Source organism: Penicillium paradoxum (genome assembly GCF_028828445.1).
Source record: "Penicillium paradoxum strain IBT 22861 chromosome Unknown utg000004l_segment0_segment0, whole genome shotgun sequence".
Classification (NCBI taxonomy): Eukaryota; Fungi; Ascomycota; class Eurotiomycetes; order Eurotiales; family Aspergillaceae; genus Penicillium; species Penicillium paradoxum.
The window spans coordinates 3,181,600-3,195,523 of record NW_026643182.1 but is presented as its reverse complement, the minus strand read 5'-3'; the positions used below and the strand labels follow the sequence as shown (position 1 = coordinate 3,195,523).

Sequence of the window (13,924 nt, the reverse complement as noted above, 5' to 3'; positions counted from 1 at the left end):
TAATGCGTTACTATGTCGCTATGCGGGACATGCTCGTTGACCTTGGATTCCTGCTGTCCCCCTTAAATGAAAGCAATTTCGCCTTTATGCCATATGATACAAAAGAGATTCTTTTAGAAACAAGGGAAACAGAAAAAGAAATGAAAATGCAAGAATGGTGGAGCAAACAATATCAGGATACACCTCGAGCACAGTGATGGATGTCAGGGATACTGTGAGGTGCCATGTTAAGCTAAACCTGCTTTTAGCGTTCAATCATCAATCAGAATTGCACCTTCCTCGTCATCGTCAAGAACGATAGCTTCAACGACATTTGAGTCTGGGATAGGTGCGCTAGCGAGCCGTTTGGCATTGTGGCTGGTTTTCTCCAGTTCATCAGTTGAGTCTGCACGCTTGCGCTTTCCTGTCTCAGTCGCATCATTGGTACCCAGTTCTGCGGTTGCGATATTGGTAACTGGTGTAGGTTCGGGAGATGGCTTGGTAGGCTGTTTGGGCTTCAGGGGAATTTCAATCATATCGCATAGTTTCGCAGGCTTAGAGTCCGGGGAAGATGGTCCACTTCTGTAGTTCAATCAGTAATTTACCCAAAATTCTTGGAACGATAGTGGTTACCTTTCAGTGATCAGCAAGTCAAGGTTGACTCGGGTATCTGTATCGTTCTCATCATTGACGGTGATGAAGCCATTGCTGTTTATGCCATAATCAGACAACTTCCTCGTCAGATTATCAGTGAAATCCAAGTCGTAAATCAATTTGCTGTCTACTATGAGAGATATCTCTTCACCATATCCCAGTTGGCCCTGAAGAACATCCTGGACGAGGTGTTCAAACGTTGCTAGCTCAAAGTCAACCTCCACCCGAGCCAACACAGGGGAACAGGCAGGACAATCAGGATTTGGGGGATTTAATGAGTCTGAATTGATCGCACGAGCACCGGATCTCTCTAGGAAAACCTTCAGAGACGATGAAATGTTAGAATTGATCCTAGTGTCCACTCTTATTCAAGGGGTCTTACCATTTTGGCGTGCGACAAGTCGTTTTGGAAGACCTTGAACGACTGCAGAACGGATAGTGCAGCTGTCATAGCATTTGTGGTTGCAATGGCAGGAATGATATTGCCCGCCATCTCTGGAAATATGTCAACAATGAACACACTTAGAGGGAGCATCATCAATGGTGAACTCACGCTTGATATCAAATTTAGATTTTTGTTCGAGGTGGAAGATCGCAGCCCTGAGGTTAGATGTTGCGGTAACAAAGTCCAAAGTGTCTACATCATCCTTATCGAATGTCAGGATAGGGGCGTCTTGATTTGGGGGGTTTTTCGCTTGAAGCTCCTTCAGGCGATGACCCAGGCGGTTCAGACTATAATAAGTTAGTCTCTGAGTGTATTCACTTGCCGTGGAAAGGGATCGGAGGGCACGTCCTACCTATCCTTAAAGACCATGAAGTTCTCCGCCAATGTCCACACCTTCTGGTCTTGCATACAGATGGTTGAGGGAACCGATGCAGATTGTTCTTGGATTTGAGCAAAGTCAAGAAGCTCTGGTGGCGCTCGTGTCTTCCACATCTCCTTCAAGCCCTGTAATCGTTCGATGTCCTTTCGAAAGACTTTATCGAACACCTTCAGGTGCGCTTCCTCAGTGCCAATCAATGCTCGTAGCTCTTTGAAATCCAGAGCTTCCCGGCGCAATTCCTCAACCTCCTTTGCTAACTGGATGTCAGTTTTGGTGTGAATTCACAAACGAAAGCAAACGAACCGTTTTCTGAATCCACCGTTGTATCCACTTCCGCTGCCTCGTCTTCGCTATCTCCAAAAAGTTCCCTACTCAAAGATGAGCATGAAAACCAAATATTGTTGGGGGTTTTTGTCTTACGGAAAGAGGAAGCTCTTGGCCCAAACGATGCAATGAATCAGCTGACTGGGGCTACTGCGGATCGTACACACGGGGAACGACTTGGGACTTTCTTTCGGGGTACAATCATAGCACTCGGTTTCAGACTAGTACATCGTGCGGTTAGTAACGCTCAACGCCATAGGAGATGACATCGTTGTACGGCATACCTTTTGAATCACCTGAACTTGTCCATTGAACCCCGTAGTTCCGCTTTCAATCAAGGGGACATTGGCTGCAAGGCACATCTTGTTCACATGCCGTCTTGCGGCGATATTATCCAGCGCATTGAATACGACCTTGAAGGACCCGAACCACGAGATGTTAAACTGAGGATCCATTATGTTGGCATGGTAGGCTTCGAGTTTCGCGTCAGACCGGAAGCTTTGCGCAACCTCTTTGGCAACCTATATGGAAGTATCCTTGTATCAGTAACCCATATCACTGATAGCTAGCCACTTTGCTCAATGTGAAAGCGCGACACCGGACTTGGGAGGGTTCGCAAGGGAACGGCGCAAGCGGGGATTGTCGGTCGGACATACCAAGGCCTTTGATTTCTTGATATGCTCATGTCGGAAAAGAAACTGACGGTTGAGGTTGCTCAAATCGATTGTATCGAGGTCGATGATGTGGATTTCGCCAAACCCAGTAAGGACGAGGTTTTTCAGTAGCTCGCAGCCGATGCCGCCTGCGCCGACGAGAAGAACGCGTGACTATACATGATGAGAGAACCGTCAGTATTCACCTGTAGTGCCGCGTAACTTAAATGTCAGGATTGCACGCTCGCAACATTGTCCGTACCTCTTTGAGAGAGCGGGTGAGGTCCACCCCGAGGGAGCGCTTAAGAGAGCTATCCCGCATGGCGGGCAGTAGATTATGATCGCGATCAGGTGTGGTGGTATGTTGGGTTTAGAAAGACATCGCAGTCGCGCGAAGGAGAGGGCGAAAGAAGGGGGGATAGGTTCAAGGGGAGCGTGCAAGTGAAAGAAGGAAGCGCTGAACCGGAAACAGTGGCCGCGCAGATTGACGATGACGGCACTAACGAGGAGCCTCAATTTGGGGGTCACCGTCCCTCCCCCACTTCGTTATTTGCTGCTGACGTCTAACAATTTACATTTAATAGGCTCGTAGAACGGAATTGGCTTTTCTGCTGGACTTCCATTGATCTCCCCGTTTGATTGCCCTTACATTCCAAGGTTCCCTGCCGCTGTATACATGGCGCACATGTACTTAGCCGCGTCTCGATCGTCCTACGATGAAATTCTTGACAAACACAAGATCAGCCTCAGTTGGATGCACAATTAACGTGGGAAGATATGATAACCTTGAATACTACTATGTTATTTATGTACATATCCTCATGGATATCTCTGTTGGCCAAGTATCAGATCTACCGATATGCAGATGAGATCACCCGGCTTCAAATCCCCAGATGCGTCTGCGTAACGACAAGGCCGACCCCCCTGGGATACCCTATAGCTATAAGTAGAGACAATCAAGGGACTGCTTTACCATATCCGAAGCTTTTCAGGGTCCAAAACGTTCAAGATGCACATTGCCTGCGCTATCGGGCATTGTGCCTGCTTACATAACCCGTGACTCTATCCATCTAGAGGCGGATTTTCGGTGTGGCGAGAAAAGAAAACACACAGTCAAGGGTATATTGTGTTCAAGTCCTGTCATATCCCACATTGGGTTGTCTTTGTCTCATCAGATCTGAACACTCAGTTGGAGTGGAATAGTTGCCGAGATCGCGTGGTCTAGCTTCTCACCGCAGATCCTCCCAGGCGATATCAAAGGAGATACCCCCTGATCTCCAAGATATTGATATTGATCTCTCAATCTCAAGTCCAAACAACACAGTCTAAGATCATCATGCCGTCATTGGACCCTACTCCGGCCCAGAGAAATGATCAAATCGAGGCAAATTCCGACGATGAAGCGGATCCGGAGCTGGTAGAGCTTCTGCGCCAGCATTTCGGACTGGGCGGGAAACCAGCTGATGCCCCACCAGATACTAGAGTGCTCGAGGGGGCTCAGTATATCTTTGACAATGCCATTGATATTGCTGTCAGCCACGAATACACCAAAGAGGCTGCTGAAACTATATGGCGTCTGATGCAGAAGAAAGAATATTCCACACATACATGGTCGGAGCATGAACTGCACCCAAAGACCAAAGACGAAAGCACAGTCGATTTCATCTTCACGATGGACTTGTTGAACTTCAGTTTCTGGTCTGCGGAGGAGGAAGAGCCAAAGCGTTTCTGTATTGAGTATCGTGGCAAGTTGTGGACTGGCTATTGGAGTCTGGTTGCTGCATTACAGAGAGCCCTCGAGGAAGGTAGGTCAATCATTCGAATTCGTTCGCTGAAATACAAATGCTAACCGCAGCCTCAGGTATTCCAATCACAACTCCTGACTTCTGGGTGGACGAGGAGAAGTGCACGGACGAGGTGCTCAGACATGTCTTCCGATCTGCAACAGATGAAGAGATCCCGATGTTCAAAGAACGAGTACAGTGCCTGCGTGAAGCGGGTGAGGTCCTTTGCGAGGTATTATCTCCCGACATCCTCAATGAGCTATACTAACCCGTGATGAAGGAATTTGGTGGTAGCTTTGTAAACTGCATTGACAGTGCCAACCTCTCCGCTGCAGGACTGGTCAATCTTCTGACTGAGAGCTTTGCCTGCTTCCGCGACGAGACTATCTTCCACGGAAAGAGAGTGCGACTCTACAAACGTGCTCAGATTTTGGTTGCCGATCTCTGGGCTTGTTTCGACGGCGAGGACTTTGGTGAATTCCACGACATTGACAAGATCACAATGTTTGCAGGTACGTCTCTTGCAAACCCTCCACCATCCCCCCGAATCTAACCTTGTGTCTTAGACTATCGTATTCCGCAGATGCTGCATCAACTGAACTGTCTACGATACGCACCCACATTGGACAACCATATCCGTGATCGCAAACTCATTGAGCCAGGTTCAAACTGGGAGATCGAGCTTCGAGGAGTCAGTATCTGGTGTGTTGAATTGATCAAACGTGAGATTGAAAAACGACACCCAGAAGTCAAAATGAGCGGCAGAAAGCCCTCTATTAAGGGTGTCTCAAACGATAACGAGAATAATGAAACTGGAAACCCAGATACGAACCTGGAGATCGTGGAAAAACCGCGCAAGACATATGGGATCAATGCGATTCTCATTGACTTCTTCTTGTATGATACGATGAAGGGTTTGGAGGCGGAGAAGAATGAGTCTATTCCTCATCACCGGACGAGGAGCATTTGGTATTGATTAGGTATAGACGGACATCTATTTTGTCATTGGGCGCATGGATTGGGAATGTCCAAATGGTAATTCGGGAAATTTTGATTGCTCTGGGAGCGAAAGAATATAGTACTCCAGAATATAGACATGGCGGAGTTGGAATATACTTTAGCTTACTGAGAATGAATACATAGAGAGCGCACAAAGCACATTGAATTCATATATTAGGGTATCAATTAAACTAGTCGGCTGCGTCCTAGAACACACTGTCATCGTGAGACCGTGATCAAGCAGCTGCACCTCCAATGCGAGCCATGATATCCGCTTTCCAATCCACATATTCCTCCCGACGGTCATCGCTCAGCCAATCCACTCGATCCTGCATCATCGTCCCCAGGCCGGGCAAAAGGCCACCACGTGGGGCGTGATCTAATTGCGAGCCACGAGCTCCATCCCCGCCCGTTGTGCGTTTTGGGAGCTTGACACCCCGCAGTGTCGCATCCTCCTCGTCCAAGTCTTGGTAGGACTTGCCTTCCTCATCTTCACCAAAAAGCTGCCCGGCATAGGCAATGTTCTCAAACCATTCCTTGCCGTTGGCCCAACCATGCTCCATGATAAGACTGATCCATTGGTCAACATCGTCGCGATGCCTTCGGTCATTAGCTTTGAGCCCAAGGCTGTTCAGTGCCGTTTGACGCATCTCAATGAATGTTTTCTTGTCCATCTTCTGTGCTTCAATTTCCGCCTCTTGATCTGGGCCTGGATTACGACGACGGGCGAGTACCAGGAAATATACTGCCACAACCAAGGCGTATACCAGTTCTTGGAAGTCATCATCTTTGTCAGAGCCATTGATAGACACAATAGGCTCCAGAAAATTCAAACTCTCCCTATCCCATCCCTCCTCGTCGTTGGACATGCTCGACGTGATATAAAGGACAGAGGACACACCCGCAAAGATGTGTGGAGGAAGAGTCCTCGAGATTGGAGGCCTCGACCAGGTATTTGTGCGCGGAGCAGGAGTTGAGAGAATCTTGCATACAGTCCGTATAGCTGTCATCACCCAAGCAGGCGCATCTGGAATGATGGTTGACTCATGACCATCTTGGACTCGGGTGGTTGTAGGCTTTCTTGCCGATTTTGATGGACTTTCTAGGCGATTTGCCGTGCTCATGCTTCGTTTCAAGGGTGTTGATTTCGAAGGTGTGTTTTGTAGTCCTCGTGGTGTTGGAGCGACTGCCTTAGAAGGGGTGTTCCTGGCTGCCGCGCCCTTCTTAGGTGTAGTAGGCGTTGAACCAGCACGCGAGGGTGTTCCGGGAACTGACACACTCGCTGATCGTTTTATACCAGCTGAACTCGCCGTAAGGGATCGATCAAGGTATGAATAGAGCTTTTTATATACGCGCGGCGGACATGGCGGGTGTCCGAGGAGTGGAGGAAGTTGAAGAGTCCGAGTCAATCTATTTGTGGCAAATACAAGCAATTAGCACAGCAATTTCAAGCCAATCGTAAGCAAATCTCATTTAGGGACTGGTGCATACCTTTTGCAAGCGATTTCTGCACAGGCATATGGTCGAGCGATTTCCTCTTCGGGCTTCAAACTACTTGAGAAGCTCCGGGACTGTGCAACTAGAGACATTGCATAACTGAGAAGTTCTTGCGGGAGGTCATTGGCATGAGTAGGCACCAACGTGCTCAAAGCCTGTTCCACCGGCCGATTGTTCATTGTCTTTGGTTGTTCCTTGATTCAAGTTCGCATTGGCTGACGAAGGGAGCAGATAAGATATGGCTATGCACAACCAGCAAGAATATTGAGAGGGTAAGATTCAAGATCAAAGCTTCATGAGCCTGCCAAACTGCCTGGTATTTAAATTGGCTCAAGTCCGTTTGTTGTGAAGGGATCAGATAGACATTCAAACAATAGATCTGCACCTGCGCGGCGATGCGATAAGAAAATGCTGACTCAGCGCTATAATGCGCCCGCTCTGGGGTGGACGCGGTCAACTTCAATGCCGCTAGTTGGCTTCGTATCTTGCATCCCAACATTGTTACCTTGCACAATCTTTCCGAAATGTCTGTCACTGTAAGTCTACATATCAGAAGCTTCCCGAAAACTATTCAGCTATTCTGCGCCCTCATACTAACTACGGCCTCAACAGTTACATACCACCCAAGGCGACCTGAAGGTCGAACTTTTCTGCGAAGCAGTGCCTCAAACTGCGGAGAACTTCCTTGCCCTCTGCGCATGCGGCGCATATAACAACACCCCATTCCACCGCCTTATTCCGGGGTTCATGATCCAGGGCGGAGACATCTCTCTCGGACCCGCCGCCCAGCAAACATCCACGAAGCCAATGCTCAACTTCGAGATCCCCAAAGGCGGCACATCGATCTACCACCCATCAGCTATGAACCAAGAGATCCACCTTCCATCGCTGCGGCATAATGCGCGAGGCATTTTGTCCATGGCATCTCGCCCGGTGAAGGACAGATCAGCACCGGGATCGCAGGGCGCAACAGGAGCGACAATTAACGGAAGTCAATTCTTCATTTCGTTTGTGCCAGCGCCACATCTTGATGGTGCCAGTACTGTGTTTGGGAAAGTGTTGAATTTGACTGCCCAGGATGAGGGCGGTGATGTCCTTACCAAGCTGGAGAAGGCGAATGTCAAGGTCGACAAGAAGGGAAAGGTTTCTCAGCCTAAGGAGGGTGATGATTTTGAACAATTCAAAATCAATCATGTTACCATCCACGCCAATCCGTTCGCCAAGTGATCCGTTCGATACGCAAGCCTTTTTTTCCTTGAGAGCGCGACGACCTCCTACTATCGAGGTCCGCATGCCACCAAATTGGATATAGGCTATAGACTAGACTGGAAAGGCTCTCGAAATCTTTTGTCCTTGGTCTAAAGCAGAAGGACTCGCTTCCCAACCATTCAGCCAGGGCTAAATCCCGATATCTCTTTGGGGGTCTTATGGGACCGTCGTGCAAACAACACTATGTTGCACCCCCCAACGAATGCCCCACTATGCTAGAATGACTAGCACGCATCGTGTCAACCAGCCAGACTAATATATTCTCTCACATGACGTCGTTCAGCATGCAGTTCACCAGTCAGCTCTACGGGGGATATCAAAAGAACGCAGAGAAATGGCAAGCGAAACTACGCCGGGATGTCAAACTATCCAGAAATGTCAATTATTACTATATCTTGAATTAGACCAAGAGATCCGAAAGACGATCTAAGTACAAATCACTTGCTTCTTATTTATAAACCTCGGATTCCATCCAGATTCGTCCAACCCTCCCCCAGAACAAGCAAATCCTGCAAAATTCTAACTTGCAGCTCTACTTTTGTTTGATCAGAGTGTGATGCATAATTCAAGAATGACAATGCTGAACATGACATCAAAAACCGCAGGATCTGAATGCTTGCTGGTGCTGCTGCGATTCCAAGATACGCCTCCACAAAAGCTGTTGTGCTCTCCTGCATCTCCTTTCGCGTAAGACCATACTGCTCACCCGTTCGGCGCAACATGTGTATAAAATGTCCCAAATCTCGTTCCGGCACCCCAAATGGCTCTCCGTTCTCGTCCAGAGAGCAATGCAGTGTCGTCGTGTCGATCATGGTGACATGCCCCGTTGCATGGTCATAGAAAAAGTTGCCAGGATGAGCATCCCCGTGCACGACAGTGGTACGTGGCCGGTTGGTAATATCGCGCTTGCAGTTGGCAATAAGTTGATCCATTTGCTCGGAGAGTTGGTCGACATCAATTCCTGCGGAAAGAAAGACATGCTTGTTCAGCAATGACTGCTGGACTCGCTTTGTTGCTGCATTGAAATACCAGTCGAGATATTCTGTGCCTGGTCGGCCCTCAACGCTATGGCTGTGTAATCTGGCCAGGGTACGTGCGACCGCCTGTACGCTCACCGTAAAAACAGATAGCATGTCTGTTCTCGCAGGCCCCGATGGCAGGCGGCCCATCTGCACCATGAGCTGATAAAGGGAGACTCCGGGGGCCACCTGATACGCAACTACGCCAGCTGATTTTCTATCCCACGTCATCCGCCCAACGGCCAAGGGAGCGGCAGTTCTGATATCACACTTGTTCTGCAGGAGGAGCCATTCCAGACTTGACAGCTCCTCTGTGATTCCGTTATCCAACCCGTGGATGAAGAGTTTGATCACGGCAACGACACGGCCTTGAGATGTGTCACTGGATACCAACGATGACCCTCCATTGGCAATATCATCGTTAGCATAAGCAAAGAAAATGATAGCCCCAGAGAACCCCCCTAGGTGAGTAGGATCAAGACCCCGCAAATTGACAGGACAGCCCACGGCAGCAGAAACATGCTCCTCTAGCGCTGTAATGGTGGGGGCTATTTCTGGAAGACTTTGTACAACTTCATCGGCTTGTATCGAAGTCGGCTTTCCACTGCGATTCCGTGTCCGTGCTGCTCGACGCATAGATGAAACCACGCTCATTCCAAGTGATGGCCGTGGCAATGATGAGAAGGCCGGTGCAACGCTACCATGAGCCATTTGCACCGTGTCTCCCTCAGCCTCCATCGCGGAGCGAAGCAAAGCTTTGGCGGCATGTTTCCAGGAATAACCTCGCATGATCCGCTGTAGTGAGCGGGCATGCCGTCTAGTTTGCTCCGGGTAACATCTCACCTGGTCGATTCGATGAGCCCAGACGGCCACACGCTCGCTTGTGGGAGAAGGTACAATTCCGTATGTGCTCTCGTCCATTACTACGCAGGCCTGACCAAGCTCTGCTGGGATGCGACTGCGATCGAGAGCAAGCTGACCGGCGCCACTTTCCTGCGTCACTAATATAGGAACACCTAGCCCGGCGACTTCAGTAAAGATCATCCCAAATCCTTCGTGCATTGATGGCATAATGACTAGGTCTGCGTTGCAGTAGAAACGCGAAACCGCGTTAGGGTCATCGGAGAAGGGATGCAACCTGACAAGATCTGGCATGCCAGTCATTTCATCAACCATCTGCTGCCAGCGCCCTACCTCTGCTGCTGGAAGTCCTAGGACGTCCAGGGAAATGTCATTACCAGCAAGTGCGATATTGCGCACGGCGTAGACAGCGTCATCTAATCCTTTGGCGGGATCATCCGCTCGACCAGCGAGGAGAACCCGAAGCAGATCATTCGGCTGACGCAATTGCGTGCAGGCGTCACCCGTACGCACGCCTGGAACTAGCTCATGGAAGCGAGGCCCCATCATATTGAATCTAGGACGATTGCATTGGCCCATCCACTCGCGTTCGCGGGCTTCGGTTGTGAGGACGGGCCCGACTCCAACAGCCAAATCCGCTTTGGGGAGAATCCTCTCGTCGAGCATCGCCAACCGAGCGGCTTCAACATAGCCTAGCTCGCGTGTTCGTCCATACCATCTCCACGCGACATCGGATTTCCTTAAGGCACTTGTGTGAGTGATGAGTGCGAGCTTAGCTGTAGGATACCATCTCTCGCGGATCAATGATGCTGCCGTGCTAGAATATCGCGAGTGGCCGATGACGAGATTGAATGGCGATGGATGGTGGTGATCAGGAATTGGCAGGCCATAATCCTCTGGCTGATGTACCTTTGCCACATAATAGAGGAGGGCGCTAGAGTCGTCTCCTCTGGAGGGAATACAGACCACTTTAGCCCGACCATGCGCCGATGATGCCAGTGTGTTTTTGACTTCATTCTCTGGCTCTACCATGAAAAGCGTGACTGATGCATTTGGAATTTCCGATATGGCCTTGACTAATTCTTGATTCAGCAGTGGGAGGCCTCCTTTACCTGGACCACTCGCATTGGCGACGACGAGTACTCTCCAAGGATTAACTTTTGCCGGAGAAATGCTCAGCAGGCGCTCCCATTCAAATTTGACCTTCTCGCTAAGTTGCACGGCCTTTTGTTCATCGGATGATACATGTTGCTTGTCCACAGCAGACCATAGTCGAGATAGTTGCGTGCGTGTTTTGAACAACCGGGCAAGTCCTTCATTAATCGGAACACCCTGCGCCTGATATGATTTCCAAAATTCCAGCTGGATCTGGGCAATATCAATCTCGCTCATTCCGAAATCCCCGGCATACTTTCGCAGCCGCTCATGAAATCCTGCCGCATCCATTTCAGCCGGTCCAATAGGCCTCCCGCTAGCATCCATCGAGCGAGACAGTCCGCCATAGTCGATCATGGTGATTCCATGAATGGGATCCCAGAAAAAGTTGCCTGGTGAGGCGTCGCCATGGAGTAGTGATGCTACACCATCTTCTCGCGAGTCATCAATTGCCCGATCGACCAAAGATGCTAGCTTCTCTATTTGATCAGACCCAATTGCCCGCTCGTATTGCTCCCGAGATGGGCCCTGAATCTCTCGGACCCAATCTTGCAGCTTTTTGCGGAGCCTATCAACGACAGACTCACTGGCGCTGCTCCATTCGCTACGTTCTCGGTGCAGCTTGGCCAATGTTGATGCCACTCCTTGGACGGCTGAAACCAAGTCCGCCATCAATCTGTCAAATTGATGTTTCAGGAGATCATCGGTAGAAATATTTGGAGATTGGTTCTGGTGTGGTTTGTGATTGATCGAGATTCCATGGAGCGCGCCGCGAATAATATCATTCATCATTTCCCTTGTCTCGTCAGGGCATGGTTGCTTTGCGATCAGTCGCAGTGTGGAGACCCGACCAATATCACGTATAATTGTGTTGATTGCCTTACCCTCTGCGAGCTGGTAGACAATCACTCCCATGGGATCTCCGGTGTTCTCATCGCGCGTCCTGCCTACACCGAGTGGTCGGGCAGCAGATGGTGGATCGGAAAGAGATAACAGCCTCCTGTATGCAACGAGTTCCTCGAAAAAGTCTTTATGGCATGCTGGCGGATACACTTTTGTAACAGCAAGGGTTTTTCCCGGGTGGCTGCTGTCCCGAACAAAGTAGATGGAGCAGCCGGATTGGCCCTCTGCCCCGGAGGCTTGAAGACGGTGTAACTCGACGGCGTGGCCGAGGACAGATTCGACGATTGCACTGACGGAGTCAGTCTCCGGTAATGCGGTTAAGGTGAAATTGCCGTCATCTTCTTTCTGAATGGTAAGCTTTTCGAGAGCAGTGGGCAAACCGCCCTCCTCCAGCCTAGCGCACTCCAAGGCGGCCATAATTGTCGAATGCAAAGATTGAATAGGGAGACAAGATCTGGAAAAAATTAGGGTCTAAAATTTTACTCTGTGCCATGCGACTGTAATTGACAAAAGGATGTCTCACTTAGCTCAAGCTCAAGGTACAGAAATCAGACAAAGACGAACGACACAATACCATGATCTTGCTTCAGCCGTGCCACCTTATGCAACACCAGTACAGAGCGTCGTGCGACTAGCCCAATCTGCATCAAGATAGATATGTTGCCTGGATCGTGCCCTCGGAAAGGGAAATCGAGGTAGGGGGCGTGGCATAGTTAGCGTGCTCCTTGAGGTAATGCATATTGAGCCACCAAAAACGATGTCCACACTTAGGGCGCTAAAGGAGAGGTTCGAGTGGATTATCCTGGATTTCCCGTATCTGCAGCACCAATACAAGCTAAGTCTGTTCAAATCAATGCCTGGGTGGCTGAAGACGTGACAGGCACAACGGAGCTTCCACTTTACCCTCGGTACGGAGGACTCCGTAGGTGTGACGTTATTTGGATCCCAGGTTGTAAATTCGCAAGGATTGGCCGTAAACAACAGGTAGGGGGTGAACAAGTACGTAATACTCGGTCTTTATGAGTACATATGCAGTACAGTTACAGTATCAAACGAGTGTACGGAGTACGTAGGTATTCAAATCAGGTAGCCACAGAATGAGAGGTAGAAAACTCATCTCAACAAGCAAGTACTTGTGCCTAATTCAGGGCCAAAGCGTGTGACACCCCTGATTTGCCCGCCTCGAAACTACTAGTGCATTGCGGCTGAAGAAGTGTGGAGTTGAGCATCTCGGTAGCAGCTTGGGGTTAAAGTGCATGAACACCTCTCCGATAGGGTTAGCACCGACCTTGGGACGATCGACCCACCGGAAACCATGGTTCTTTCCGCCGCGCCATTCAAGGCTAAAGTCAGTCCCTGAACTCTAAGCCCTCCCCCGTATCGCTGACCGAAGCTCGACAATACGAATCAATTTGCTTTTTCTCATGAATGCTGCAATACAATTGACAGGATGATGGAATATGTGCCTTGGGTCAGAACAAGGCTGGTGTAATACACATCTAGCATGCTGAGTTGCATTTTCTTTGCTTAACGGAGTATATGTATCTGTATTTCGAGTATCAATAGTTCGGGCGAAGGTGTACAAGGAGAAATCACAGACAAGCTGTAGAGTATTCATTGACTAGTATGTACGGAGTACTTCTTACCTCATACTCCGTACATACTTAAGGATTACCTACAACATCGAATTTTCATGTTCCACAGTTCATGTCCCCCATTTAAGCAATTCATCACGCGAGCGCTTGATTTTCAAACTTCCCACCCCACATTGACTGGACTGCTACGATGAACAAAGTAAAATATATAAGTATATACTGAAAGAACTGAATAAAGCCAGAGGAAGAAACACAGACGGAGAAGGAGGTAGAAGAAAACAGATACATTTGAAACCCGTCCACCGTAATCCGTAATATAAACACAGTCCAGCCATGGACGTATCCATTGCCGATGAAAGTTTCCCTGTCTATTTTTGAAAAAGAAATTTGTACGGAGTACTCCGTAAT

General features: G+C 49.2%; 5 protein-coding genes across 5 annotated transcripts; 2 read left to right on the top strand and 3 right to left on the bottom strand.

The window, feature by feature from the left end:
- Positions 1-251: 251 nt before the first annotated feature.
- N7457_004900 (E1 ubiquitin-activating protein ubaB) lies at positions 252-2,756 on the bottom strand (the record flags this gene model as incomplete). The annotated part of the gene is made up of 10 exons (XM_057175945.1): positions 252-561; positions 613-953; positions 1,016-1,128; positions 1,187-1,365; positions 1,431-1,710; positions 1,761-1,825; positions 1,878-2,002; positions 2,066-2,302; positions 2,438-2,608; positions 2,697-2,756. The coding sequence occupies 10 exons, from the start codon at positions 2,754-2,756 to the stop codon at positions 252-254; spliced, it is 1,881 nt and encodes a 626-aa protein (XP_057032992.1).
- Positions 2,757-3,770: 1,014 nt separating this feature from the next.
- On the top strand, positions 3,771-5,194 carry N7457_004899 (queuosine 5'-phosphate N-glycosylase/hydrolase; the record flags this gene model as incomplete). Its single annotated transcript, XM_057175944.1, has 4 exons — positions 3,771-4,239; positions 4,296-4,450; positions 4,499-4,730; positions 4,785-5,194. 4 exons carry the CDS (start codon positions 3,771-3,773, stop codon positions 5,192-5,194), a joined length of 1,266 nt encoding a protein of 421 aa, XP_057032991.1.
- A 259-nt stretch (positions 5,195-5,453) lies between these two features.
- On the bottom strand, positions 5,454-6,893 carry N7457_004898 (uncharacterized protein; the record flags this gene model as incomplete). The annotated part of the gene is made up of 2 exons (XM_057175943.1): positions 5,454-6,627; positions 6,709-6,893. The coding sequence occupies 2 exons, from the start codon at positions 6,891-6,893 to the stop codon at positions 5,454-5,456; spliced, it is 1,359 nt and encodes a 452-aa protein (XP_057032990.1).
- Positions 6,894-7,238: 345 nt separating this feature from the next.
- cyp5 (uncharacterized protein) lies at positions 7,239-7,941 on the top strand (the record flags this gene model as incomplete). Its single annotated transcript, XM_057175942.1, has 2 exons — positions 7,239-7,250; positions 7,327-7,941. The coding sequence occupies 2 exons, from the start codon at positions 7,239-7,241 to the stop codon at positions 7,939-7,941; spliced, it is 627 nt and encodes a 208-aa protein (XP_057032989.1).
- A 494-nt stretch (positions 7,942-8,435) lies between these two features.
- N7457_004896 (uncharacterized protein) lies at positions 8,436-12,338 on the bottom strand (the record flags this gene model as incomplete). Its single annotated transcript, XM_057175941.1, has 1 exon — positions 8,436-12,338. One exon carries the CDS (start codon positions 12,336-12,338, stop codon positions 8,436-8,438), a length of 3,903 nt encoding a protein of 1,300 aa, XP_057032988.1.
- Between the last annotated feature and the right edge of the window lie 1,586 nt (positions 12,339-13,924).